The 26,195-nt window shown below is 45.3% G+C and overlaps 1 protein-coding gene across 3 annotated transcripts in view; it reads right to left on the bottom strand.

Moving 5' to 3' along the window:
- PRKAG2 (protein kinase AMP-activated non-catalytic subunit gamma 2) overlaps positions 1-22,456 on the bottom strand; it is a 256,792-nt gene extending 234,336 nt beyond the window's left edge. The window contains exon 1 of one of the 3 annotated variants that reach the window (XM_063126402.1): positions 21,590-22,456. In XM_063126402.1, the coding sequence (XP_062982472.1) occupies positions 21,590-21,688 (99 nt within the window). In that variant the 5' untranslated portion in view covers positions 21,689-22,456. The remainder of the gene's footprint in view (positions 1-21,589) is intronic. The other 2 variants (XM_063126386.1, XM_063126395.1) reach the window with 2 other exon arrangements.
- Positions 22,457-26,195: the final 3,739 nt, after the last annotated feature.

Genomic DNA, 26,195 nt, shown 5'->3' with positions numbered 1-26,195 from the left:
AGGACGAATGCTCACCTCCCATAATGCAATGGATTGAGGACTTAACAACGCTATCAACATTTGAATGGGTGTTATATAGGCGTGACTTGTGGCTGGATAATACATGGATATATGGCCTGCTTTTCTTGAAACCTCTGCATAACTCTCCCCCTTTTTTTTTTTTTTAAAAAAAAGAACAGTATATCTGATGGAAAAAATGATGATATTCCTATATATGTAATGTTTCTTGGTTTTTCTTTTTCATGATTTTTTTTGTTGTTCTTTTGTTAATATTCACAATAAAAAAAAGGAAAGTGGGGATGGAAGTAATGGCAATTCATAAGAACATAAGAGCCACGCTGAATCAGACCGAAGGCACATCTAGTCCAGTTCACCCAGTGGACAACCAGCTGCCTGTGGGAAGCCCACCAGTGCATCTCGCTCATTTCTTCTTCTTCACATGATAAATGATTGTATCATATCATTCTAAATTTTATAGAAATGCCCATGATGTACTTGCAAACAAATTTCCCTTGCCTTTCCTGTCTCTGCTGATCGCTCAATTTTCATGGCCATTTCAAAAAGAATTTTTCTTTGCCTACCCGTGGCTACAGAATCAAGCTCCTCGAGGCCATTTTCCATTTTGGGGAAGAAACTTGTATTTGTGAATGCATGTATCACACACATATAGCTGTCAGGGAAACAGGACGTAGCTCCCTATTTAGCACACGTTCACTGGGGAACCCAGATTTGCCATTGTGCAATGCCTGGAAGGGCCCTCAGACAATTTATTCCCACCCACCCCTTTTTCCTATTTTCAGCCTGGCTATCCCCTCTGTTCCTGGAATCCTTTCTTATCAGCATGCATGGACTTCTCTGGATTTCTCAGCTCCATCAGTCTCCATTTACAGTCCTCTGCCATCGCAAAAGCTGTTCCTAACGTTCAATTAGCTAGATTAAAATGCAAGTTGCTCTTCAAATGGGAAAGAAAATGATGCTGCCATAATCAAGTTACCAACAAAGCTGTCCATTATAGCATTCACAAATCAGGAGAGAATAATCTAGTAGCAGTAATAGCTATTTCACTCAGGGAGCCTTTTCACATTCACACAGGAAATTGACAGATGTAGCCCCTGGCTCTCTCAGCGACTACTACCACCAGTATCAGAGGCAGTTTGCCCCTCAAAACCAGTTGCTGGTTTCATTTTGACTCTCCTTCCGCAGCCCACCCACTTGCTTGCGTTTAATTCCTTGAGTGCATGGTTGCCAATCAACTCCAGATACTCTTGTTTGAGCCCAATTATCTGGATCCATTTCAGTCGGGGTTCAAGCTGGGTTTTGGGCCAGAAACAGCCTTGGTCATCCTGTATGATGACCCATGTCAGGCGAGAGAGTGTAACCCTGTCAATTCTCCTTGATCTCTCAGTGGCTTTTCAATATCATCCATGGTATCCTTCTGAGGCGACTGTCTGGGTTGGGAGTGGGAGGAACTGCCTTGCAGTGGTTCTGCTCCTACTTGGATGTCTGGCTCCAGAAGGTGGCATTTGGGGGACATTGCTCAGCCCCATGGGCTCTCTGACATAGGTTCTGCAGAGCATTTTTGTCCCCCATGTTATTTAACATATACATGAAACTGTTGAGTGGGATTATCCAGAGCTTTGGAGTGGGTTGCCATCAGCATGCTGATGACACACAGCTCTTCACCTTTTCATCCTCACCAGGTGAGGGTGTGGATGTGTAGGTATCTGCAGGAAGAGAATGCTGGATTCTTCTTATGCTCTTATGCCCGTGTCTCTCACTCATTACGTTTACAGTAGCCAGCAACTGGCTGTTCAGCAGGGATCCAGCCTCAGCCTCACTAGAGCTAGTGGTGAGAAGAGAAGTGGGAAGAAATGGCCCAGGAGACAACACCATGCCCAGAACACTTGTAGGCAGTGCTATGGTCAGATAAAAGCTGCTTGCAGAGCTGTCCAAGGACGCTCCAACCCCACAGCAATGCAAACTGGGACTTGTAGCTCCAGGGAGGAGATGATGTAACCTCTGCTTCTTCTCACTCTTCTTATAGGCCGGAGACAGGCTCATCGTACTCGTACCATGCTTAAATGTTCCCTCCCTGAACCACAGTCAGATCAGATACATGAAGCGCATGAGACATCATGTGCATCATCTTTCTTTTTTAATGTAACCTGCTTCCAAACCAGACACATTCACACTCCCTCCACTTCTCTCACGCTTTATGCGTTCTGCCGCCCACATCAACAATTAGTGGAAATGACTGGCTGTGCCTGTTTGCATTGTTCCCAGACTTCTCTCTCCCCCCAGTGAGCTCTGAAGACCATGCAATACTGGACTTGACAAGTTTTTCTACAGCAGCAGCAACTGCTTCATGTGGGAAAAAAGAGGAAACCAAAGTTCAGGTACGGGTCCCAGACAACGAGAGGAGCCCAAGGAGGCAAGGATGAAAACATGAACATCTCCTTAGAATGGAAACAGGTGATGACCTTTTAAAGAGTTGTAGCATTGATGTGACCTCTGTTTTACAGTTTACTCGCCGGGCTTCAAAGCCTGCAGAACCTGTTTGGTCCGGAGACAACACTGAGACAAAAAGAAATTAAATGTGTGGATGTGTCCACCTTGGGAAATAGCAGCACCATCATACCAGCTTCCGTTGACTTATGAAATACTGTCGGACTCCAAAGACTCCACACACCCGTCGCAGAAGGAGGAAGCTCCAGAGCGGTCTCCTCATGTGTTACATCAGTGGTTCTCAACCTTCCTAATGCCGTGACCCTTTAATACAGTTCCTCATGTTGTGGTGACCCCCAACCATAAAATTATTTTCGTTCTTCTCTACACGATCCATTGTCATGGGATGGTTTGTTAATGAAAATAATACATAACAATAGCTTTAATAATACAAAAGATGATACATGACATAGTTCAGTCAATACTTTCAGATATCTTTCAAATATCTCAGCTTGGCTGCTTCATCGTCGTTTGAAACTTAATATGGCAAAGACTGAATTGCTTGTTTTTCCTCCTAAACCTTCTCCTCATCTCTCATTCTCTCTTACTGTCAATGATGTCACGCTTACTCCAGTCAAGGAAGCTCGTAGTCTTGGCTTTATATTTGATTCCTCGCTCTCCTTTATTCCTCATATTGAGGCAGTAGCTAAATCCTGTCGTTTTTTCCTGTATAATATTGCCAGGATTCGATCATTTTTGTCTGTCTCTTCTGCCAAGACGCTTGTTCATGCACTGGTTATTTCTCGGTTGGACTACTGCAACCTTCTTCTCTCTGGCCTTCCTTCTTCTCACATCAGTCCATTGGTTTCTGTTCACCACTCTGCCGCGAAGATCATCTTCTTGGCTCGCCGCTCTGACCATGTTACTCCACTTCTGAAATCTCTTCATTGGCTTCCAATTCACTTCAGAATCCAATATAAACTTCTCATGTTGACCTTCAAAGCTTTTCACGGTCTAGCTCCTTCCTATCTCTCCTCTCTCATCTCACACTATTGCCCCACTCGTGATCTTCGCTCCTCTAATGCCATGTTTCTCGCCTGCCCAAGGGTCTCTACTTCCCTTGCTCGGCTTCGTCCATTTTCTTCGGCTGCCCCTTACACCTGGAACACTCTTCTAGAACATTTGAGAACTACAAGTTCAATCGCAGCTTTTAAAGCTCAGCTAAAAACTTTTCTTTTTCCTAAAGCTTTTAAAACTTGATGTTGTTCGGACTTTATACTGTTAGTTTTACCCTACCCAGTGCCTGTTTACCCTACCCTGTGCCTGTTTGCATTCTCTTCCCCTCCTTATTGTTCTACTATGATTTTATTAGATTGTAAGCCTATGCGGCAGGGTCTTGCTATTTACTGTTTTACTCTGTACAGCACCATGTACATTGATGGTGCTATATAAATAAATAAATAAATAAATAATAATAATACAGTTTCCTAAGACCATCGGAAATATGTGTTTTCCAATGGTCTTAGGCGAGCCCTGTGAAAGGGTCGTTCGACCCTCAAAGGGGTCCCGACCCACAGGTTGAGAACCGCTGTGTTACATGATGAGAGGCTTCCACCAGCGAAAGACACATCAGCATTTGCGATGCCCATCGCCAGTCCCTTCGAACCAGGCACAGTGAGATCTGGAGGGTGCATTGCCTTCAACGACAGAGGAGGTGGTGCAGCCATTGCTCGAGCAATGGCCACAGCAGCGGATGAATCCCAACTCCTGTCAAGAGGAGAGATGGCTCCTTTGGCGCTTCTTTCTCTGGTGAGGGCCACGGCATGTCTTTTGCAGTGGTCGTCACCGGAGAAAGAAACGGCGATGGAGCCATCTCTCTTCTTGACAGGAGCTGAGATTCATCCGCAGCCATTGCTCCGGGAGCGGACATGCCACGTCTCCACACCATGTGTCTCTCCTTCCCCCTCTGTTCTTCCCCACGAAATGGCGGCACCCCGGTAAGGGAAGCAGTAACCAGCGCCGCCATTCAGTGGGGAGGGCTGAGAGAGTGTGGGGAGAGACGACAACTCAACAGAGTGGGAATAGTCCACTCCACGGAGCAGCACTTCCGTGTTGCCCAAGGGTGCCCTGCAAATAGCCATCCGTGGACTACTCCCACTCCGTGGACTAAAGTGTCATCCGAACGCTTCCAGTGAATCCATGGCTGAGATGCAATTTGATCCAGTGAGGCTCTTTGCTATACTAGAGTAACACAAGCTAGAACACCAATATCCCCCTTCCGTGGTGAGAAACCCCACAGGCATTCTTCCCATTCCAGCAGATCATGTAAGTGCATTGTTCATTTATATTTGAACATGTTTATGTAGTCAGGCCAACGACTGGTCCAGCTTTGTACTAGGTCTCTTAACGGTGGTGCTTCGAACAAAATTTTTACAAATGTGAAAGGTGCAGCAAAAGCAGAGTCCTTACCACGCTTCTCACAGTGCAACATAGGAAACTCACTCGATCGGTTTGCCATGCGTTTGCCACACTGGACTCACGCTGGAACCAGCCTTGCTTACAAACTAGCCTAGGCCATCTTCTTCAGAACCTGTTGCTTAGCAACCCCAGGGAGTTGAGCAGGCCCTAAGGAGTACCAGACAGGCCCAACCCAGCAGAACCAAGCCAAAATAACTCCTTAGAGAACAATTAAGCAGTACAATAAGACCCAATTCACCAAGTCCAGAGAGGGAGACGCTGATAATAGGCTGAGGGGCAAGTACAGGTACAATTGCCTGCTGCCATAGCTCCACAGACTCCTGTCACTCCAGAGAAATAGCTTCTAAGCTACATTCCTTTGTCCATGCTGGATTAAAATCCAGGCATCTTTCCCCCTCTTCGTTTTGTTTTATTTTTCTTAATCCTAGAACTATCTCATTTATTTTCTCCCTGTGAGAAATGATTTCACAAGAAAAACAAAACAATAAGCCTCAAGTAAAACCTCAAACAAAGGGCCAAATTAGACGAGACGCAATGCAGAGCAATTCACAATTGCATTGATGGCTTTTAAAAAGTAAATACTAGGTGTGGGGAAAGTCTGGATGCAGGGGAGGCAGGCTATAACCCACCCCACTGAGGTCCCAATCCACAGTGCAGGGGACACACATACACTGTATCAGTAGAAAAGCTTCCATTACCACTTTCAATTTTCACATGCTACAACACTGAAGTTGCTTCCCTTTTTGATTTTATTTATTTTTATTGCATTTATATCCTGCCTTTTTTGGCATACATAATCTTCCACCTCTCCATGTTATTCTCACAACAACAACCCTGTGAGGTAGGTTGGGCTGAGAGTCTGTGACTGGCCCAAAGTCACCGAGTGAGCTTTCATGGCCGAGTAGGGACTAGACCCCGGGTCTCCCAATTCCCAGTCCAACACTCAGACCACTACACTACACCATAGGTTGCCAATACCCTTGTTGAATCACCTTGCTTAGGCCAGGTGTGTTGTTGTTTTTAAATACTCATGGGGGCAGGGGATTGAAAACCCTAATATCAGATAGCTCAAAGAAAAGGAATGGCTGACCAGACCAAAAACACTTTTCCCGCAGGGCTCAAAAAAGTTAATAGTTTTCAAAAGAATTATTTATGACATAAATCATGCCTGAGCTGAGTGTGTAAATTAACTCCCCAAGATTCTACAAAGCCAAAACATGTTTCCACACAACATGTTTGTTTCGTAACTTTTCTTTCTTCTGGAAATCCTGCTTATTAAATAATCTCCCCTAGTTAAGATCAGACTATGAGCCATGTATATTAATAAAGCCTTTATCCCCAAACTCTTTGAAAAGACACTTTGCTTGGCTTGCTACAGATGACTGCATGAACAATTTAATTAAGGGAAGAAGCACCAAAGAAGAGTTAGGCCCAAAACAGATATACATTCTGGGTGTTGCAAGATAATGCTTTTATTCTGCAATTGCTCTGCCTCAAACACTGACTATAATACTGGAGAGCTAGCACATAACCATCATGACTAGTAGTCATTTATCCTCCAGCCTTTATCCTCCATGAATATGTCTAATCCCCCTTTAAAGTCGTCCAAGTTGGGGGCAGTCACTTTGGTAGTAAAGTCCACAGTTTTGCATTTGTGCCTCTGGTGTCCATTTCATTTTCAGAGCTATCTAACTCCTTCTCCACTCCACCCCAACTTTGATTTATTTATTGCATTTGTATACCGCCCTATAGCCGAAACTCTCTGGGCAGTTCACATAAGATAAAAACAGTTAAGAACAATATACAAAAATTAAAAACCACAAAAACATGCAAAATGCACATACACTTAAAACCACTATAACAACTTTACAAACAATGAGCCAAAAAACAGACCCAGGCTCATTACATATCGCTAAATGCCTGGGAGAAGAAAAAAGTCTTGACCTGGCACCGAAAAGATGACAATGTCGGTACCAGGCGGGCCTCATCAGGGAGATTGTTCCACAGTTGGGGGGCCACCACAGAGAAGGCCCTCTTTCTTGTTGCCACCCTCCAAGCTTCCCTCAGAGTAGGCACCCAGAGGAGGACCTTAGATGTTGAACGTAGTGTTCGGGTAGGTTCATGTCGGGAAAGGCGTTCCATCAGGTATTGTGGTCCCAAGCCATATAAGGCTCTATAGGTTAAAACCAGCACCTTGAATCGGGCTCGGAAACATACAGGCAGCCAATGCAAGCAGGCCCAAGTGGGTCTTATATGCTTGAACCTTCTGGTCCCGGTTATCAATCTGGCCGCTGCATTCTGCACAAGCTGCAGCTTCCGAACCGTCTTCAAAGGCAGCCCCACGTAGAGTGCATTGCAGTAATCTAATTGTTGATGATGGTAAGACTTCTGACGTTTCCCCACAGAACAGCAAACCCCTTTGCCATTTCACAAACTGCTTTTGTCAAATGTAAATTTCCTATGGAATTGCTGATCCAAAAGCATAAGCCTAAAGACTTCTTTGGCCATGCAGAAAGACTCATGCAGGAGTAAGCCAAGATATTTCTCTTACTGTGTGCCTGAGTCATAAAATTATTATAAACTATTTTTTCCCCATCCTGTTAGGCTGAACCAAGGTGGAACAAACTTTCTTCCAACAACTTGGCTCAAGGGATTACCTTCCCTCCGCCCGCCCACATTTTATTTCAAATAACAAGCAGTTTTTCCATTCAAATGCATTTCACTGTTTTTCTACTAGGATATAACAATGTTATTTGTTTTGTGCCAGCGAGAGAGAGAGGGAGAGAATAGATTTAGTCACTTAAAGGCACATTACGTGTGTCTATATTTTATTTTAACACTTATTCATATATAAAGTTACAGAATTCAGGCAAAACCTTGTTTGCACTCTATTTTAAGTATTTCTTTCTAATTATTAAGAAGCGTTTAATCGAGGTGTGCTCCCATTATTGATTGGGACTTTATTTTGACTGTGTCCCGTTGATTCTAATTAAATGTCCAGGTCAATCCTATGTGAAGGAAGTCCTAATGTGAGAGTAAGTGTATATAGGATTTCAGCCTTACGTTGCAATTCTTTATATCTCTACTCAGAAGGCAGGATACAAAATAATAATAATAATAATAATAATAGACGGATGCAGCCTTAGTCATGACTAACATTTGCAGCTCATGTCCCATGCACAGCAGCATTTATTGATCATTCCTAGCTTATATTTAATTAATTAAATAAATAAATAAAAAAAATAATTAAATTTATCATTAAAGTCATGCTTTTAATGCTGTTTTTAATATTTTTTAATATTAATACTAAAATATTAATATTTTTAATAGTAAAATGCATTTTACTATTGTGAACTGCTGAGAGATTTTAATATATTTAGCTGTATATAAATACCACAAATAATAAATAACCTTAAAGAATAACTCCTGAATATATTACATTGGGGTGTGTTATCAGCCCTTGCTAGCACAGCCAATGATCAAGGTGGGAATTGTAGTCAAAAAAATCTGGAGAACACCAGGTTGGGAAAGGCTGATACACAGTCTTTTTTAATACAGCAGCCACTGCACTCAGTTATACAAGGAAGGGTATGTAGCTCAGTGGGTAGAGCACTTGCTTTGTTTGAAGACGGTCCCATGTTCAATTCCTGACATCCTCAATTAAAAGAATCTCAAGCAGCAGGGGCATGACCTCTCTGTCTGAGGCTTTGGAGACCGCACCCCACCAGTCAAGAACAGACAGTAGTGACAGCTAAACAAACCAATGGCTTGTCTCAGTATAAGGCAGCTTAACACTCCTAGGGTTTTTTGATACAAGGCCAAAACCAAAAATGCAGGAAGTAGATGTCTGGACAAGCCCTTACATACTATGTTTAGAACGGTGTTGTTGTTTTTATAGACTTGTGCCAAATGCCAGTGCAAAAAACAATTCTAGCACATACCATTCTGAAGGCAGCTGATCCATCATTACAAACCTTAATATTAATTCTTCCAAGAGTACTTCACAGAAGTAGTAGGACTATTAAGCAATTGACTGGGGGCACCGGCATGAGAGATAATCTAGAAGCCTCAGGCTTGCCTTGGGCTCTGACAGGTCTCTCTCTCTCTCTCTCTCTCTCTCTCTCTCTCTCTCTCTCTCTCTCTCTCTCTCACACACACACACACACACACACACACACACACACACACACACACACACACACACACCACATGCACCTACACAGCAATTAGATTAATTCAGCCCTATAGCGAGCTTTAGGACTTAAGTGGCAGAGGGCAATGAAAGCTGGGGCGGTGAATTGGTTTTGGGTTTCAGTCAGAACTCTAAAGGAGCTATTTAAGGTCTGCGACAATCGTGACCTATCTTACAGTAAGGATTACTTCGGTGATATATCTAAAGTACTAAGGACGCTCTAAAGGCACAATCCTATGCATGTTTAGATGGGGGGGAAAGTCCTACAGCTCCCAGCATTCCTCAGCCAGCATGGTTGGCTGGGGGAAGCTGAAAGTTGTAGGTCTTTTTTCTGTCTAAACATGCATAGGATTGGGGCCTAAAGGAACTTTAAATGCTAATTTGTAGCAGCAGTGTTAGTTCGAGCCAAGCATGATCCAAAGGACGGAACTTTGGACTTGGAAGACCTGGCTTCAAAAACCAGTCCAGCCCTAAGTGTGCTGGTACCACTCAACCAGCCTCAATTCCCCATCTATAAAAGAGGGATTCTAATGTTAAAGATCATGTTGATGACCAACCTATCCATCTTATAGTGAGGGTGAATGATAGAATTGTCCTAAATCTGTCACCCTTGCACATCAATGGTACTGAATAAATATGTAGGATTAGACTATTAGTGCTTTCTATCCAGTGAATGAAATTTGCACCAATTACAAAGTTGCCTCTGTGGTGACAAGAATGCTTTAATGTATGTGAGTCATCCCTGCGCAGGTTAGTCATCCTCTCTCAGTCCACTTCTGTGCCATGCCGCATCCTCACACAATGCTGCAATGCTGCATATCAGCTTCCCCCAGTTTGGTGCCCTCCAGATGTGCTGGACTGCAACTCCATCACATAATTTCCCCCCCCCCCCCCAGCTATCCTTTAACATTTCGGTTCTGCAAATTAAATGTTCCGTAGAGAACATTCCCTGGCTTTTTAGAATTGTCATAAAACGTTTAAGTTTTGATCATCCCGATTGTTTTAAAAATTCCCCAACCTGAGGCCTGTCAGATGTGTTGAACTGCAATGCCCACCACCCCCAGTCAGCATGGCCAATGGCTGGAATATATGGGAGTTGCAGTCCGTTACAACTGGAGGGCATAGGATTGGCTGAATATATGGTGAGGTCAGCCAATGCTACAAGCCATTGCCTGCAACTCTGGCACAACACAACCGGTTGTTATGCTGTGCTCCACTTTATTAAGCGGTGTTTGAGTTCACAGAAGCAAATTCCAAATGCCCATGTGCTGCTTCAAATGTTTAATCCCATAGCAGCTCTGTTAAGGCAAGACACAATAAGTGTCTTCCCCCTAAAGCAATGTTCTGCAGAGAGAGGTTTTGCAAGACGCCTATCTTGCCCTTATCAGTCTCTGCTGTCTGCATCTGTAGGGCAAGGATGACCATGGGATGTTCACACAGGTCAGAACCACCCAAACCAGACCAGTGGGGATGGGAGAGCATCTACTCAATGGCACAGCATCTACTTTGTATGGAGAACATCCCAGGTTCAGTCCACGGAGAGCTGCCCCCATTCGGAGTAGGTAATACTGGGCTAGACAAACAGTCTGACCTAGTGTAAGGCAGCTTCCTGTGTTCTGATGCGCAACCTGCATCTCTAACTTCCGAAAATGTGGGATTACAGCAACAGAACAGAGGATGTACCCTCTACATGCATCTCGGTCCTCTATTTACCCCTCCTTTTAAGAAACCTGTGAATAACTATTCCACATCTGAATAAAAGCTATGATCTCATGGTAAAAAGGTAGGAAGGGAAAAAGATAGTGATGGGTGAAAAGTTTTATTGACCACTACTTCAGCAATTACAGGAACTACTGAAATAATAGAAACAATATTTTAAAAGAGCCAAAAAGGAGGAGGAGCAACAGGGCAGAGAGAGGGGAAATAAAGTTTGTATTTCATGAGGATCTGATATCAAACAAAGTTTGTGTGTGTGCGTGTGTGTGTGTGAGAGAGAGAGAGAGAGAGAGAAAAGGGTTTCCTTTTATAGGCATGAATGCCATATTGGGCCTGTTCAGATGACACAGTAAGCCATGGTTGGGCCGCTAACCCTTTTGCAGCAAATAGTTAGTGAGCGTGTTTAAATGTGGTTCTGTAGCCATCATGGTTAGGAATGTTTCGCACAATTCACTAATTCATGGTTCACATGACATGCTAAGCCATAATGTTTAGCTCAAAATGTTTAACCACCATGGCTTGGCTGTCATCTGAACAGGGTCGTAGTATAACACCTTTATAAGACCAACTCAAAGATCACGCCCCCAAAATGTGCTAGCTTTTGAGTTTGCCAGATCTCTTCATCAGACAAACTATTAGAAAATGCAATTTGGTGGGGACGGAGGTGAGAGGTGAAACACACTGGGTGTTATAGTCAGGAGGCCTTCTCTTTGGTGCCCCCCCCCCAATTGTGGAACAATCTCCCTGACGAGGCCCGCCTGGCACTGACATTGTCATTTTTTCAGCGCCAGGTCAAGACTTTTCTTTTCTCTCATGCATTTAGCAATATGTAATGACCCTGGGTCTGGGGTTTTTTTTGGCTCATTGTTTTAGTGGTTTTAAATGTAAGTGTATTTTGCTTGTTTTTAATCTTTGTATATTGTTTTAAAGTGTTTTTATCTTATGTGAACCACCCAGAGAGCTTCAGTTATGGGGCGGTATACAAATGCAATAAATCATCATCATCATCATCTGCATAGGCAGAATCTTAACATGATCTGGAAGAGGAGGGTTTAGAGACATTGAAATACCATGTGATGTGAAGGTTTCAGTGCCCTAATGACACCGGGGGGGGGGGAACCTGAGGCCCAGGGGGAAATATGGCACTCCTAGGGTCCCAAACTGCCCCTCCGGGGTCCCCCAGACTGGCATGCCTCCTTCTCGCCCCCAGCCACTGATCATTTGGGGCTTTCCTGCCTTTTATGCAGTTTTCTCTCCATTCTAAAAGGTTGAACTGCCTCTCCTAAAGCTCAGTTTCTGACAATAAGAGCTTTAAGCTACAATATGGAAGGTATTTGTTGTACATTTGGGTTCCACCCCCTTTGCCTTCAACCCCACCTACCACTGCAGTATCGTCAAATCACCTAGCAGAGTCCAATGTCAACATCTGAAATTGTCCCGCTGGAAACAGAAGGAATGACGGTGGAGCAAAGCAAAACATGGAGGTGGCAGGGAAGTGCTATTGGTTTTTTAAGGTCTTCAAAAGTGTGACGTACAAAAGAGTTGCCAGTATGCTGCTTCATTTACCTTGTTGCTTCTGTTCTCATGCACAGCCAAATAACAGTTACAATCAGAAAGAGAGGTCCTACCCTGCAGCCAATTTAGCCATAAAGTCTGATATTTTTCATTAGGATGTGGAAACTTGCCATTTTATCGCAAGGAGGAAAAGGTGTCACAAGAACGGCTCACCCCATAAAAAAAAAAAAAGGAAACAGCAAAAGTCACCTCAGTAAAAAGTGTTCTTGAAAATTGGTTATTCCTAAACCTTGCTCAACCATGTTCTGCAACCTCCCCTCACTATCACAACACACACTCCTGCTAAGCAGGAGGGAAAGAATTTGACCAGTGACAAAATAGCAAGTCTGCACGCCAGGATGTTGCAATTTTATCCTAGCCCCCACTAGCAATGCTAACTGGGAGAAAAGACGTTGGAAACTACTGCAAGAAATGAGTTTGGACTGTATTTATTGTGCAATAAGACAGGGTCTGGTAAGAACCTGCAGTTCGGTTTCAGCTCCTTATCTCAATTTATTTATGCATTTCTTGGGATCTCGAAAGAAAGAAAGAGACAGACAGACAGACAGCTTCCTTTTTATACCTAGAAGTGTCTTGGTTTAAAGATGGAAAGCTTTTCTTGAGAAAGAGATTCCCAGAAATAAACCACTAGACTGAGAGAAATGTTGGAACTTTTAGGTTGTTTCCAACCATTGTCTTATTGCACAAAAATAAAGCAGGCTCCATAATTATATTTTATAGCAGATAGATAGATAGATAGATAGATAGATAGATAGATAGATAGATAGATAGGCAGACAGGCAGGCAGGCAGGCAGGCAGGCAGGCAGGGCCAGTGGTTATATGGGGTAAGGAGAAGGATGGTTGTTGTAGTCCAACACATCTGTAGGGCACCATTTTGGGGAAGGCTGTCCCAGAGTGTCCATGCACCCACAGGGGACTGAGCCTGAAACACTTACCCCAAGTTGGGGGGGAAACAATCATGCACTAGGTGGGCCAGAGAAAAAAGGGAGCCAGGCATGGGAAGCAGCAGCAGGAGATCTAAGCCCTCCACCCTCTTCTCCACCAGTCAGGTTTGCTGGGCATTTTGCTAATCCCATCCAAAAGAGGCAAAAACAAAAACAAACAAACAAAACGCCACACACACCCTAATACTGACGAAATTAAAATCCCAGTTAAACCCTTATAGTACAAGCTTAATCCTGGATACTAAAAAAAAAAAAACCCACCCTAGAACACAAAGCTCTTACAACCACTGTGGTAAATGGGTAGTCTATGTTGCCAAGTTTCCATGGGAAAATAATTCCTAACACTGTAGGGCAGCCACCTAGAACACTTCTTTGTGCACGTGTGTGGGTGTGCATGTGTCCAACACACATACAAGACACTTCTTGTTACAGGATCTCAGCTATTATACAGTCAAGAGATCGTTGTAAGGACTGGAGCGGAGAACAGTGTTAAATTATTATCTTGCACTGAAAAATGAAAAGCAAACAGGTGCATTTTGCCCATGGCATGCCTCCTAGGGAACTCCAGAGGACTCGACTGGGATACCCAGAGGGTCAGATCCAATTCCCAGGCCTCAGGTTCTGCACCCCTGCAATAAATGAATAAACAAACTGCAAAACTCAACTGCTGGGTACACCTGGCAAAGCAGAATAAGCAAGCTGGGGAACAAGGCTGTATCACAGGCACTATCTTCACTGCCTCCATAGCACCCCAGGCAGTTAAACGTGGACCTGTTATCTTCCATGTGCAGCTCTTAAGACTTTTGCTCAGGCCCAGTGCTTTGAGTGACTTGGGGGGGGATCCGCACGTCGCTCCCAGGGCGCTTCTATGCGATCCCAGTGCACCCCGAAAACGATAGTCTGACTCCCCTGTAAAAGAAACGAGGAAGAGCTGTCCATGCCGCCGCCGCCGCCGCCGCCGAGGAGAGCTCTCCGCTGGGCAAACGACCTCCGCGCAGCATTTTATTATTTTTATTGCTGCTGTCCCTGGATTTCGAAAAGCAGCCTGACACAGGGAAACCAATCAGGCGAGGCTTTTCCGAGCACGAAGGGAGCGAAAGAGGAAGAGGAACAACAGCAAGGGTGTCGTTAAGGGCATAAAAGCAGAGCCAATAAAAATATATAGAAATGTATGAGAACCCTAATGTTGTCCCATCTTCAACTTCCTAACTGTGCACAGAGGATAACCCCATTTCTTCTTTCTGCACATGTCACTGGATTCCTAATAGAGGGGCTAAAGTAAATTAATAATATCGGCTTTTGTGGTCTGTCCCCGCACACAAGTTGATATACCGACACAGAAGCAGCATGCAAAGCACAGAAGGAACTTCCCCTCTTCCATGAAATCTTTTTTGTTGTTCTTAAATGACAGGAAGCACGTGGACGGTCCAATGGTTACTCATCACTCTAACTCCACCACAAATACTGCCAGCAGCCTGACTTGCAAGAAAGACACTCTAAAAACATCTTTCCTCAACCTGGAAGCCTCCAGATGTTTTGGACTTCAACTCCCAGATTCCTGTCTATTGTAGGGTGACCATATGAAAAAGAGGACAGGGCTCCTGTATCTTTAACAGTTTTATAGAAAAGGGAATTTCAGCAGGTGTCATTTGTAAGCATGCAGCACCTGGTGAAATTCCCTACAATTCCCTGGGAGTTGTAGGACTTTTTTGTGTGTCTAAACACGCATAGGATTGTGCCCTTAAGTCCTTTGAGCACTGAGAAAAGCACTGCCATGCGTACAAAGGACACCTGCTGAAATTCCCTTTTCTGTACAACTGTTAAAGATACAGGAGACCTGTCCTCCTTTTCATATGGTCACCCTAGACCAGTGGTTCCCAAACTTTTTCAGGTAACCGCCCCCTTGGTTCCACAAACTCATGCCCAGCGCCCCCCTACTGTACACTATAAAAATCATTATTCAGAATAGCAGTTTTCAACAACCCACTAAGGAAGATAATAACAATAAAATTCAAAACAGTAACAATTAATTAAATACTTTATTCAAAATCCAATTGGTGTGCCCTGCCACGCTGGCTGCAAACAGAGGCATTCGCTCCCTTTTCCCTTTTCCCTCCCTCCCTCGGCAAGCCTGGGGTGGTGCTTCCCATGTAGAGGGGATTCTAGGAGTTGAAGGACTATTTTCTGTCTAAACATGCATAAAATTGTGCCTTTAACTTATCATGTCACATTAGCATGAATACAGGAATCAAATAGGATTTCTTTCTTCAGTGGAACACACTTACTTAGGAGTAAGCACCATTTTGTTATAGAAAAGGATAACGTATTTTAATTAAAAATTTAAAATAATTATCTGCCACCTGGTACAGAGTTTTCCTATGGAAAACCTGGCTGGGACTGAAGTAGAGGGGCACTAATTTTACTGTACTTATTGTCTTTAAATATGGTTAAATATCCCAGTTACTTTGCTATTCTATTTCTACAATTCATTTTCTCCTGTCTTTTCTTCACCCTCTCTTCGTTTTCAGGCTGAATCCTATGCACATTTACCTCAGAGTAAGTTCTATTGATCTCAGTGGGGCTTACTTCTGAGTAGACATACTTAGGATTGTGTTGCAGCTCTGTTTTTATGGTGACACAAGATACACACATACCATGTTTACCAAAAGAACTTTTGAAAAAAGGGGGTTGGACACCCTGAAATAAGCAAGGGCAGATAGGAATGGTTTCAGCAAGCATTCTGGAAAAAGGTGCTGCTGAATCTTCTTTAGCCAGGAAAGACCTGGGGAACTGCAATTCTCTCTCCCTCCCCCTTTTATTTTCTCTCCCAATCCTGTTGTAGTCCAGATTTGTTGGGGGGTGGGAGCACACACACAGACACACAGCATCTCTCTCTCTCTCCAACCCCCCATCCCCACAAGCCTCACAATAGCTGCCGGGCTGATTAGGACAGGAGGGCAGCAGCTCAGAGGGGAGATGGCTCCAATCTGCAACTCCTGACAGGGGAAGGGAGCCTGATGATACCTTGCAGCAGCACAAGCAGTCCTGCTCCCCACCCAGCCGGCCAGCCACTGTTCTTGGCAGCTGCTCTGCCGCCCGCCGTCCTCCACATGCTCCTTCCTCTCCACCACATGGCTGCTGTTCCCGCCTTGTGCAGCAACTATCGCGAGAGGTCTGCCGGGGCAGCTTGTAAGAGGGAGCAGCTCTGGCCGAGGGAGTGAGCGAGCGAGCAGGCGGCGGTGGCTCCAGCAGGAAAGAAGCCCTGGGCCCTCCTAGGCAGGAGAAGAGTGGGCAGCTGAATTCACCGCTGTTTCCTGCTCTGCTGCCTCCTGTGGGTGCTTCCCCCACCCCCTACTTCTGCTGGGGCCGCTGTGGGCTTGAGATAGGAGGAGAGAGCGGCTGCGTGAGTGAGAAAGTCCTTCCTGAGCAGGAGCAGTGTGGGGAGAGCAGCTGAATTTGCCGCTCTTTCCTGCTCGGTCCCTGGGTTTTAGGACCTTCTGGAGAGACCACCTTGAGCGCCCCCCTGCCGCCCCTTTGCCTGTTAGCGCTCCCTGCCGTCCCTTTGCCTCTTAACGCCCCCCTATGCAATCCCACTGCCCCCAAGGGGGCAGTACCGCCCACTTTGGGAACCACTGCCCTAGACCATTGGCCATGCAGGCTGGGACTGATGAGAATTGAAGTATAAAACATCTGGAGGGCACCAGGTTGGGGGAGGCTGCACTCGACACACATAGTAGCATCCATACCCATTTGTAAGCACATCTGGCTACATGCCACAAAATGGAAGGTACTTTCCTCAGAATCATGACAGCCAACCCTAAGCATGCTTAACTTAGAAACAATGGCTGGTGAGCTTAACAAGAGTCACAGTGCAATCCTATGCATGCTTACTGAAAAGGCAAGTGCTTGGAGTGACTCTATGGAAAGGAGGACTGGGCTCCTGTATCTTTAACAGTTTTATAGAAAAGGGAATTTCAGCAGGTGTCTTTTGTATGCAGGCAGCACCTGGTGAAAGTCCCTCTTCATCCCAACAGTTAAAGCTGCAGGAGCGCTGCCTAGCATGACAAGATACAAAAGAGGGCAGGGCTCCTGCTGCTTTAACTGTTGGGATGAAGAGGGGATTTCACCAGGACCATAGTAGATCTGTCAGAACGCCCCAGGTTCAATCCCTGCCATCTCCAGGTAGCACTGGGAGACGTCTGAAGCACTGCCTCTCAATGAGTTAGATCAGTCTTCCCCCAACCTAGTGCCCTCCAGAGTTGTAGCTCACCACATCTGGAGAGCACCATGTTGGAGAAGGCTAGATAGATCAGTGTTACAGCTCAGTTTGAGGGAGCCCCTGCCAAAAGAAGTGAGATGGGTGGCTAATAAGAAGAGGGCCTTTTCTACTGTAGCACCCCAGCTATGGAATGGCTTCCCAAAGAGACCTGCCTGGCGCCTTACATTGTGGTCTTTTCAACTCCAGGTGAAGACTTTTTGATTCACCCACACATTTCAGTTTTTTAATTTTTTTTATATGTGGTATTGTATTTTAAATAAATATTTTCACTGCTGCTAGTGTCTGTTTGGTTATTATTTTTGCTTTTACATTGCAGTTTTAAACTTTTATACTGCATTTTATCCTCCTTATATTATTGTCTTATATTTTATGGTTTTAATTGTTGTGAGAGCTTTGTCTATTGAGCAGTATAAAAATGTAATAATTAAATAAATAAATAAATAAAGACACCTTCCGGTGTTCCTTACAACTTCTCTAAAGATCAGCTCACAATCAGCGCAAGTCAAGGACAGCTAAGGAAGTATAATCTTTCCACCCCTCTCCTGTGAACACATATTTCTGTGGAGCTGGGATTCTAATCTGTGTTGGTGACAGCATATAAATTCACAGGGCCATAGCAATTAATTAACTGATACAGAAACAGGCTGTGGGCTTGTTTATGCGATGACAGGTTAAGCTACATGACTTGTAACCACTCACTTCTGTATATGGAACTGTTTCTCTTCCCAGTGTTCACATGGTAACAGGCAAGAAGAGCATTATTACAAACTAACTTGATCCTCGCTATCACATTGTGTATAGCCCGGCAATACTCTTCTCACCACTTAGAGATGCAGTGTTTGGATACCAGTAAGGGAGAATACACACAAAACTGCAATTTGGCTTCAGCTCCTTATCTCAATTGATTTATGCATTTCTTGGGATCTCGAAAGAGACAGACGGACAGAAAGCAAACTTCCTTTTATACCTAGAAGTGTCTTGGTTTAAAGACAGAAAGCTTTCCTTGAGAAAGAGATTCCCAGAAACAAACCACCAGACTGAGATAAAAGTTGGAACTTTTAGGGTGTTTCCAACCATTGTCTTATTGCACAAAAATAGAGCAAGCTCCATAATATATCTATATCTGTACCTATATCTGTAATAGATAGAAAGATAGATAGATAGGCATGGTCAGTGGCTATGGAGTAAGGATGATGGTTGTTGTAGTCCAACACATCTGCAAAGCACCAGTTTGGGGAAGGCTGCCCCAGAGTGTCCATGCACCCGCAGGGGGCTGAGCCAGAAACACTTACCCCAAGTTGGGGGGAAACAATCATATACTAGGTGGGTCAGAGAAAAAAAGGGAGCCAGGACATGGGAGGCAAGCATGTGAAGATGCAGCAGGAGATCTTCATAAGTCCCCCTTTTAACAAGTCCATTTGTTTGACACAGCATGCTGGAGAACAGCCCCGCCCTCCACCTTTTGTCAGCAAGACTCCATTCAGAGCACACGCCCCCAACAAAGGAAAAAACAAGAGGACAGCAATACCCGGAAGCTTAAGGTCGCATTAAATCCACTTGGGGAAAATAATCCGGACTTTCCCTGCACCAAAATAATACGCAAAATGGAGGAAAAGAGGTGAGATGGGTCCAAGACAGGGATGACGTCACGTGAGTCCTGCGCCACTATGCCAGATACCAGACATGGCAAGAGTGTGTGAAACTGCTGGTGTGATGGAGCTGACTGGTTTTGACTGAAACCTGGAAAGCATTCATTGCCCCACTGACATTGGAGCCACCAGCCTTTAGTGCTTCCAACTCTATGGTTCTATGTCCCCTCTTCTATGCAGGAAGTGGAAATGGTTACACCCTGCAATGCCTCCTTCACACCTTAAAATTCCTACTTTCCCAGCTCTGAACTACACCGATAGCAGAAGGAAGTGATATCATCACAGAGTAGGAAGTGCCATTTCAGACTGCAATGTCTGCAAGGGAGGAAGGTCTTAGAGAGAAGCCCCTGTCTCCCTGCTTGTGTTCATTCCTACCTGCAGCAAGTTTTTTTTTTGGGGGGGGGGGGTTGCACAGTGGAGCACTGAAAAATGAGACTCCACTACTTTCATACAAAGCAATGAAGGGCATCTCTCAACCACCTCAGGATGCTACCACCTCATTCTGTTGCATGTACAAACCAGGCCCAATTCAACTGCCACCTCTTGGCAATTCAATTGCCATGTACTTTCAACTAGGCACCAGAGATTGCAAGAAAGACAAGTGTTGGCCGGATCATCTCCGCCGTCTACCAGGATTCCCATATGGGTCACATACTCTAAAGACCACTTAGCACAGGGGTAAGCAAAAAGCAAATCTCTAGATGTTTTGTACTTGAATCCCTAGAAGTCCCTGCCAGCATGGCCAATGGCCAGGCCTGCTGGGAGTTAAAATCCAAAACATCTGGAGATGTAAAATTTGCCCACCTCTGACTTAGCACTGTTCAGCTGCCCTTTAATTGCCCTGATTAGCTCACAATAAAGGGTTCCGCCCCACTAAGCTTTCAGTGCCTTCTCCTGGATATTGCATGGACCCTAATCCATATTAGCTTATTGAGAACAGGGCACCAAGAGTTAATGTGGGCGTGATCCTATGTATGCGCTGTAGAAGAAACTCTGAACTACAGGATGCTGTGTCCTGGTTCACAACACACAAAGAAACATTTTGCTTTCTTGTATGGCTTAGCCAGTAGTTGCTGGAGGACCAGTCCTTGTTTGAGATGGGAGAAGCAGCCATCCTCACACCTATTCATCAAGAGGACATCACCTCCTCAAGCCTTTTAAGAGCCCTTCAATATTTTCCATCTTACACTTTCTCACAGCTCACCGTTCAAAGTGAAAAGCTGCTGGATCCCTGCATGACTTCAAACCCAAAACCAAAGAGCTGCTTTGAAGATTTTACTTCATCCGGCATGGGACCAAGAGACATTACATCAAGGGTGGGAAGAAAGTAGAGTTCCAGATGTTTTGGACTTCAACTCCCAGAGGTCTCTGCTACCATGGCCAATGATTAGTTGAAGTCTAAGACATTTGGAAATCCCTGCTTTAAATCACCTTTGAGTGACTGTGGTACTGTTTATATATCAGCCTATCCCAACATGGCAGCCTCCATATATGTTGGGACTACAAAAAATCTGGAGGATGCCAGGTTGGGGGGAGTTAGCTGGGGATGATGGGGGTTGTAGTCCAACACATCTGGAGGACGCTAGGTAAAGGAATGCTGGTTTATATGAACATGAGACCATTCTTAATGATGAATAGAAGTACAAAGAAAGAGATGATTTAATTTTTAATTCAACTGTATGATTTCAGCAATGTGAGCCTTACATTCAGATTAGAAACTGGTTTAAGTGTGTGTTGTTTTCCTTACGCATCACACATGTGTTAAAGAACCCAATTTACAAATTGGGCTCGCTTCTCCTAGCATGGAGACATTGCTAGGCAATGCATTTTCCAGCCAGCTGAGGAACCAGAGCAGGGCTGCAATCCTGCATGCACTGACTTGGGAAGGAGTCCCATTGAACTCAGTGGGGCTTACATCTGAGTAAATGCACCGCAACTTCAGAACCATGCTACATATTGCCCCTCTCGCAAGAAGATGCCCCCTCCAAAATGTCAGCCACTGTTGCTCCTTTTGCTCTCATGTGCTTCCCACCCAGCCCCCAAATAATAATAATAATATATAAACCCTTGCCAAATTGTGGCTGCTAAGGGACAGGTGTGGGCACATTCCTTTCCTGACCCACCCCCCACCCCCAATGTGCTGCTAGAAAGAAGAAAGAAAGAAAGAAAGAAAGCAAACTGCAAAGGGGATAGAGAAGGAAAAAAGAAATCTTTCTCTGCCTGTTATCTGGCCACGTGCAGAAGGGTAAAAGATCTCTTTGAAGGTTTACCAAGCTGGGAATGAGGGAAGAGAGAGGCAGGCGCACTTACTGGGATGTGAACTCGCAACACACGCTTCTTCTGGCTGGAACTTTTCTTGCTGCTGGAAGATGCATCTTTCTTCTTGGTGTCCATGGCGGTGCTGCCCATCTCTTTGATCCCCCCCCCCTCCCAAGCCCCCGACTTCGACGACCGAGGCGAGGCCCACAGGAACCTGTCCAGCAAAGGCCTCTAAAATCGGGGCTCTCTCTGCCAATTCTTCCCAACCCCGAAGGGACGATCCTTGGAGCTCCTGGCTTTTTGGCAACAGCGAGGGGGCGGCGGCGGCGGCGGCAGAAGGATGTCAAGAGAAGGTGGAAGTTTTATGAGCCCAACTCGAGATTCCCAAGGACGAGGGGATGGGTCAGGAAAGAGCCAGACGCAGCCTCCGGTTATCATCTAGAAGTACCATCGTCGGACGGCGTGCAGGAGAGACCTGGGTGGGTAGCTCAGGTTTGCAGGGACTCTTTTGCAAAGTCAGAAATAGCCAGAGGTGGTCGGTGGCTGCAAAAGTTTCCACGTGGGCATGTCCTCAAGGGGCAAAGCAAGACGGTGCACCGAAGACCAAGGAAGACAATTAAAAGGGCAATGACGCTTTGCAAAATAAATGCAATCCCCCACGCAGTACCAGTCTCTGGATGCTGTGCCGAAGTCCGTCTCTGCACTGCTACGCTGCTCCTCTCCCCGGGCAGGGGCAGGAAAAGAAAAAGAGATGCGAGTCTTCTTGAGAAAAACCCCCCAAGGCTGGTTTCCTCTCTTGCTGCAAAACAGTCGGCCAAGCAGGCGGCTGCAGTTTGCAAGCTGGGGAAAACGAGAGTGGAGAGAGAGAGAGAGAGAGAGAGAGAGAGAAGGGAGATCACCCAGCACTTTCGGGCTTTGCAAAGACAGCAGCTGATATATACAAAAACAGGGGAAGGGAAGCGGAGCGAGCGAGGAAGAACACCCAGCCCAGGCAGGGAGGGAGGAGGAGGAGGAGGAGGCGCAACGCGTAATGTGTATATTTATTCCTCGTAATCGAGGCGGCGGCGGCTGAACAGGAAGTGCAAAATCACGAAAGACAACTTTCTCGCTCTGCTAACGCGAAGCGTCGCGGTGGCGGCGGCACACACGGCCCTGGGTGCCTCCCCGCGTCTCCAAAGAAGCCAAGGTCGCTCGAAGAAGCCCCTTCAAGGGCATCCCCCAGGCCGCCGCCGCTACCTCCTCCCTTAGTCATCCCCAGGGCACGAAGGTGGGGGCCCGCATTTGGAAAGGATCTTCCGGACTCGTTCTGCGACCCAAGAGCAGCCCTTCCCCAGCCGAATTAAAAGAACCCGGGTTTGGGGCGGGGGGGGGGGTTTCCTCTCCAGGCTTGATGTTGACAATTTCAAGGGGTGTGCGTGTTCTCCTCTGTACTCGTTGGTCTGTCACTGATCTCACCGGTGGGGGGGGGGCGTCATGCGTACGCGTAAACCCGCGCTTTCCCCAAGCGTGGATGGATTCGGGGGTGGGAGGATCCCGCCCCTTACTCATCCACCGGTCCCCGAGTGAGCAGACAGTTGCGAAATGTGCGCTACAAGCGATGCAGAAGGTCGGCGGGTGGTGCTGACGGCTGCTGACGAGGGCCAAAAGTGCCAGACGCTGCCGCTGCAATGAAAACGGAAGAATCGCGCTTTGCTACAAGCTCCTGGCCGGCCGCTAGTTTTGCAAACCATAAAACTCAAATATTTAGGCTGCAGTCCTGTATCCAATTACCTAGGAGTAAGCACCACTGAAGACAACGGGACTTAACACTGAGTAGACAGGCATATGATTGTGCAGTTATAAAAATGCCATAAAACTCCATATCCCCACCCCCAACTTAAAAAGAAGGCCCTTTTTCTTATTGGCCATTTTCAAACGTACTGAGAAAGTGACCCACAAAACATACCGTATGCTCGTTTATGGGTGCTGTTGCACAGATCATAACACAAGTGGTGCCTTGCTTTGTGGGCCTCTGTTGTACTCTGTGTACATGTGGGTTTTAATTGGTTGAAGAGTCCGGCCAGATCTAGAGCGTCATCAGACATAGAATTGTGTTTCCCTACCATCACTTTGGCCTCCTGCTGCCCTTCCACAATAGGGACTAGTAGCTTCCTCTTTCTTCACAGGGGGAAGAAAGAGGAAGCAACAATGACCACATTGCCCATTCAGTGGGCGTTTTTTATCGCACTGCTTTTCCTGCACAAGTTTCGTTACAAAATTAAAGACTGGATTTACCTGCTCTTTTTTTGTTGCGGATGAAAGACCAGAAGGAGTGGGAGACGGACAGCATCATCAAAAGGACCTGTGAAAAACTGTAAGTGTCCAGTAATGAGCGTGCAATAAAACACTCATCTGATGACGCTCCTACAGCTTGGGTCAAATCATTATGAATGTGAATAAAAAGCAGGTTATAACACTATGAAAGCAGTTTGAAAATGGTATATGGAATGTGCATTGGGCTCCAACAGTTATCAGTGCACTTCAGTAGTGTAGATCTAGCCCCAGTGTGGTGTAGTGGCTAGAATGTTGGACTGGGAGTCGGGAGATTCGGGTTCTAGTCTCCACTCAGCAATGGAAGCTCACTGGGTGACTTTGGGCCAATCACAAACTCTCAGCTCAACCTACCTCACAGGGTTGTTGTTGTGAGGATAAAATGGAAAGGAAAAAAGGGGGATATAAATGTAATAAATAAAAAATAAAGCAAAAGCAAGCCATTACAATTGACCAAGGGATCTTAAGGCATTAGCTTTTGTGGACACTGTTCACTAAATTGAATATACTTTCTAGCTTGTTACCTATCAATGCAGGGAAAAAAAGCAAACTCTTAAGACAGGGTGCTTGCAGAAGGAGGGGTCTTAGAGCCTATTACCCAAAGACGTTATGTAACTATTCTGTCTTTTCTTCCTTCACAGATTTTCCATGGTAAGAAAAAAGAGAAGAAATGATGGGAAAACGCAGGAGGTTTGCAAGAGGAAGACTATGAACGAGGCAGGGTGATAAAAGCCTTTTCCAGAAGCACCAAGAGACTCACAATTTAAGGATTAAAATCAGGCATTTCTCAGACTACCTTGCACACCCAACAATAAGAAAACAGATCAACACAGACAGACTGGTACCCAGCAATAATCTATTACAGGACAGTTCACAGCTAAAATCAGTCATAGGCATCATCAGTGATTTACAGTCTATCCTAGACAATGATACCTCCTTCTCACAGGCCTGGGATCCTAGGCCTGTACTTGATTATACACTCCAAAACAGCTACTCAGCAACAACAACAAACCATGTAATGGAGATACAGACACAGGGAACAGAGTCTGTGGCAGATCCAGATACCAACTCTGGCCTTAGCTAGAACTACCTTTTATTCCACGACGGAGAAGGGAAGATCCTGCGTTGTGATTATCGCAAGATCCCTGCTTTGTTTACACGTGAGGCCCGACAACTTCAGGAGGAGAGGTGTCGTGCCCGCCATTTAAATTTTTTTTTTAAAGCAACAGGAGCGCTTGAGCGCCGTAAGGTACGTTTTTTTTAAAAAAAATTCCCCGCTTCCGCCCCCACCCCCAACGGGCACTGTGCTCCTGAGGAGCGCTGTGCCCCGTGCGCAGCTCCCAGCTCTGCATGAGGAATTGTGCAGAGCCGGGGCAAGCTGTGGCAACGGGCCACACGTTCCGCATCTGTGGAAAAACTGGGCCCAAAGTGTAGGGCACTATCCCGGTGCAAGGGAAGGATGATCCCTCCCTGATCCTGGGATCCCCTGTGCGTCATGTAGACGCACAGGGATGATCCCAGGGTTCGCCCCGGGATAAAAACCCATCTTGCTAAGGCCTTAGTCTCCATGTCTGCTCTAGCAACACTATTACAGGATTTTATAACGTCAGGCACAACATCAGGGCTTTATATACCTCCTCACCTTCCAGTGTGATATATGACATTATTTGCCAGCAATTACCACATACTACCTAGCACAAACATATTAGTCTATGCACAAATCTGACATCTTAACTGGCAAAAAAGTTAAAATTGGGGATTTTAACTTCTCACACGTTCTGTCACTGGCCTTAAGTTGGCTGTTTCTGAAAAGAGGAACTTCAAAGGCAGATTTCAATGCAAAATAGGTTAATTAACGTTCATCTGTCTCCTGCAGCTCCAACAGGGACAAAGGTGTGCTGTTTTTATCACACTACATGTGCTAATTAGCTCACTAATGCAGGGATGTCTGTGTTATTATCCAATGACTGTTTTGTGAACGGCCACTGTTAATAAGGTAATTGGCCCTGGATGTACTTTCTTCATTTCATTTCCCTCTGACTTCACTGTTTACAATGGCTACCACACCAGCATTCATGTGTACAAATTCTCGTAACTCAGCATAACACTCAGTACATCTGTTGAAGTGGACTACAGTCTATGAACTTGGATACCATCATAAACTTGTTAGCCTATAAGGTGCCATAAGACTCTGTTGTTTTTGCTGGAAAAGATTACCTCTCTGAAAAAGCACAAAGAAGAAACTCAGAGACACAGACAACCTTGCATCAGAGTTCTAAACATGACCTTACGTCTCAGAATTTTTCATCAGACTAGGCCGTAATCTACACCAAGCAGGATATTGCAC

This window comes from Elgaria multicarinata, chromosome 1, assembly GCF_023053635.1.
Source record: "Elgaria multicarinata webbii isolate HBS135686 ecotype San Diego chromosome 1, rElgMul1.1.pri, whole genome shotgun sequence".
Taxonomy (NCBI): Eukaryota; Metazoa; Chordata; class Lepidosauria; order Squamata; family Anguidae; genus Elgaria; species Elgaria multicarinata.
The sequence above is the reverse complement of the archived record's forward strand: the minus strand, read 5'-3'. Positions and strand labels throughout refer to the sequence as shown.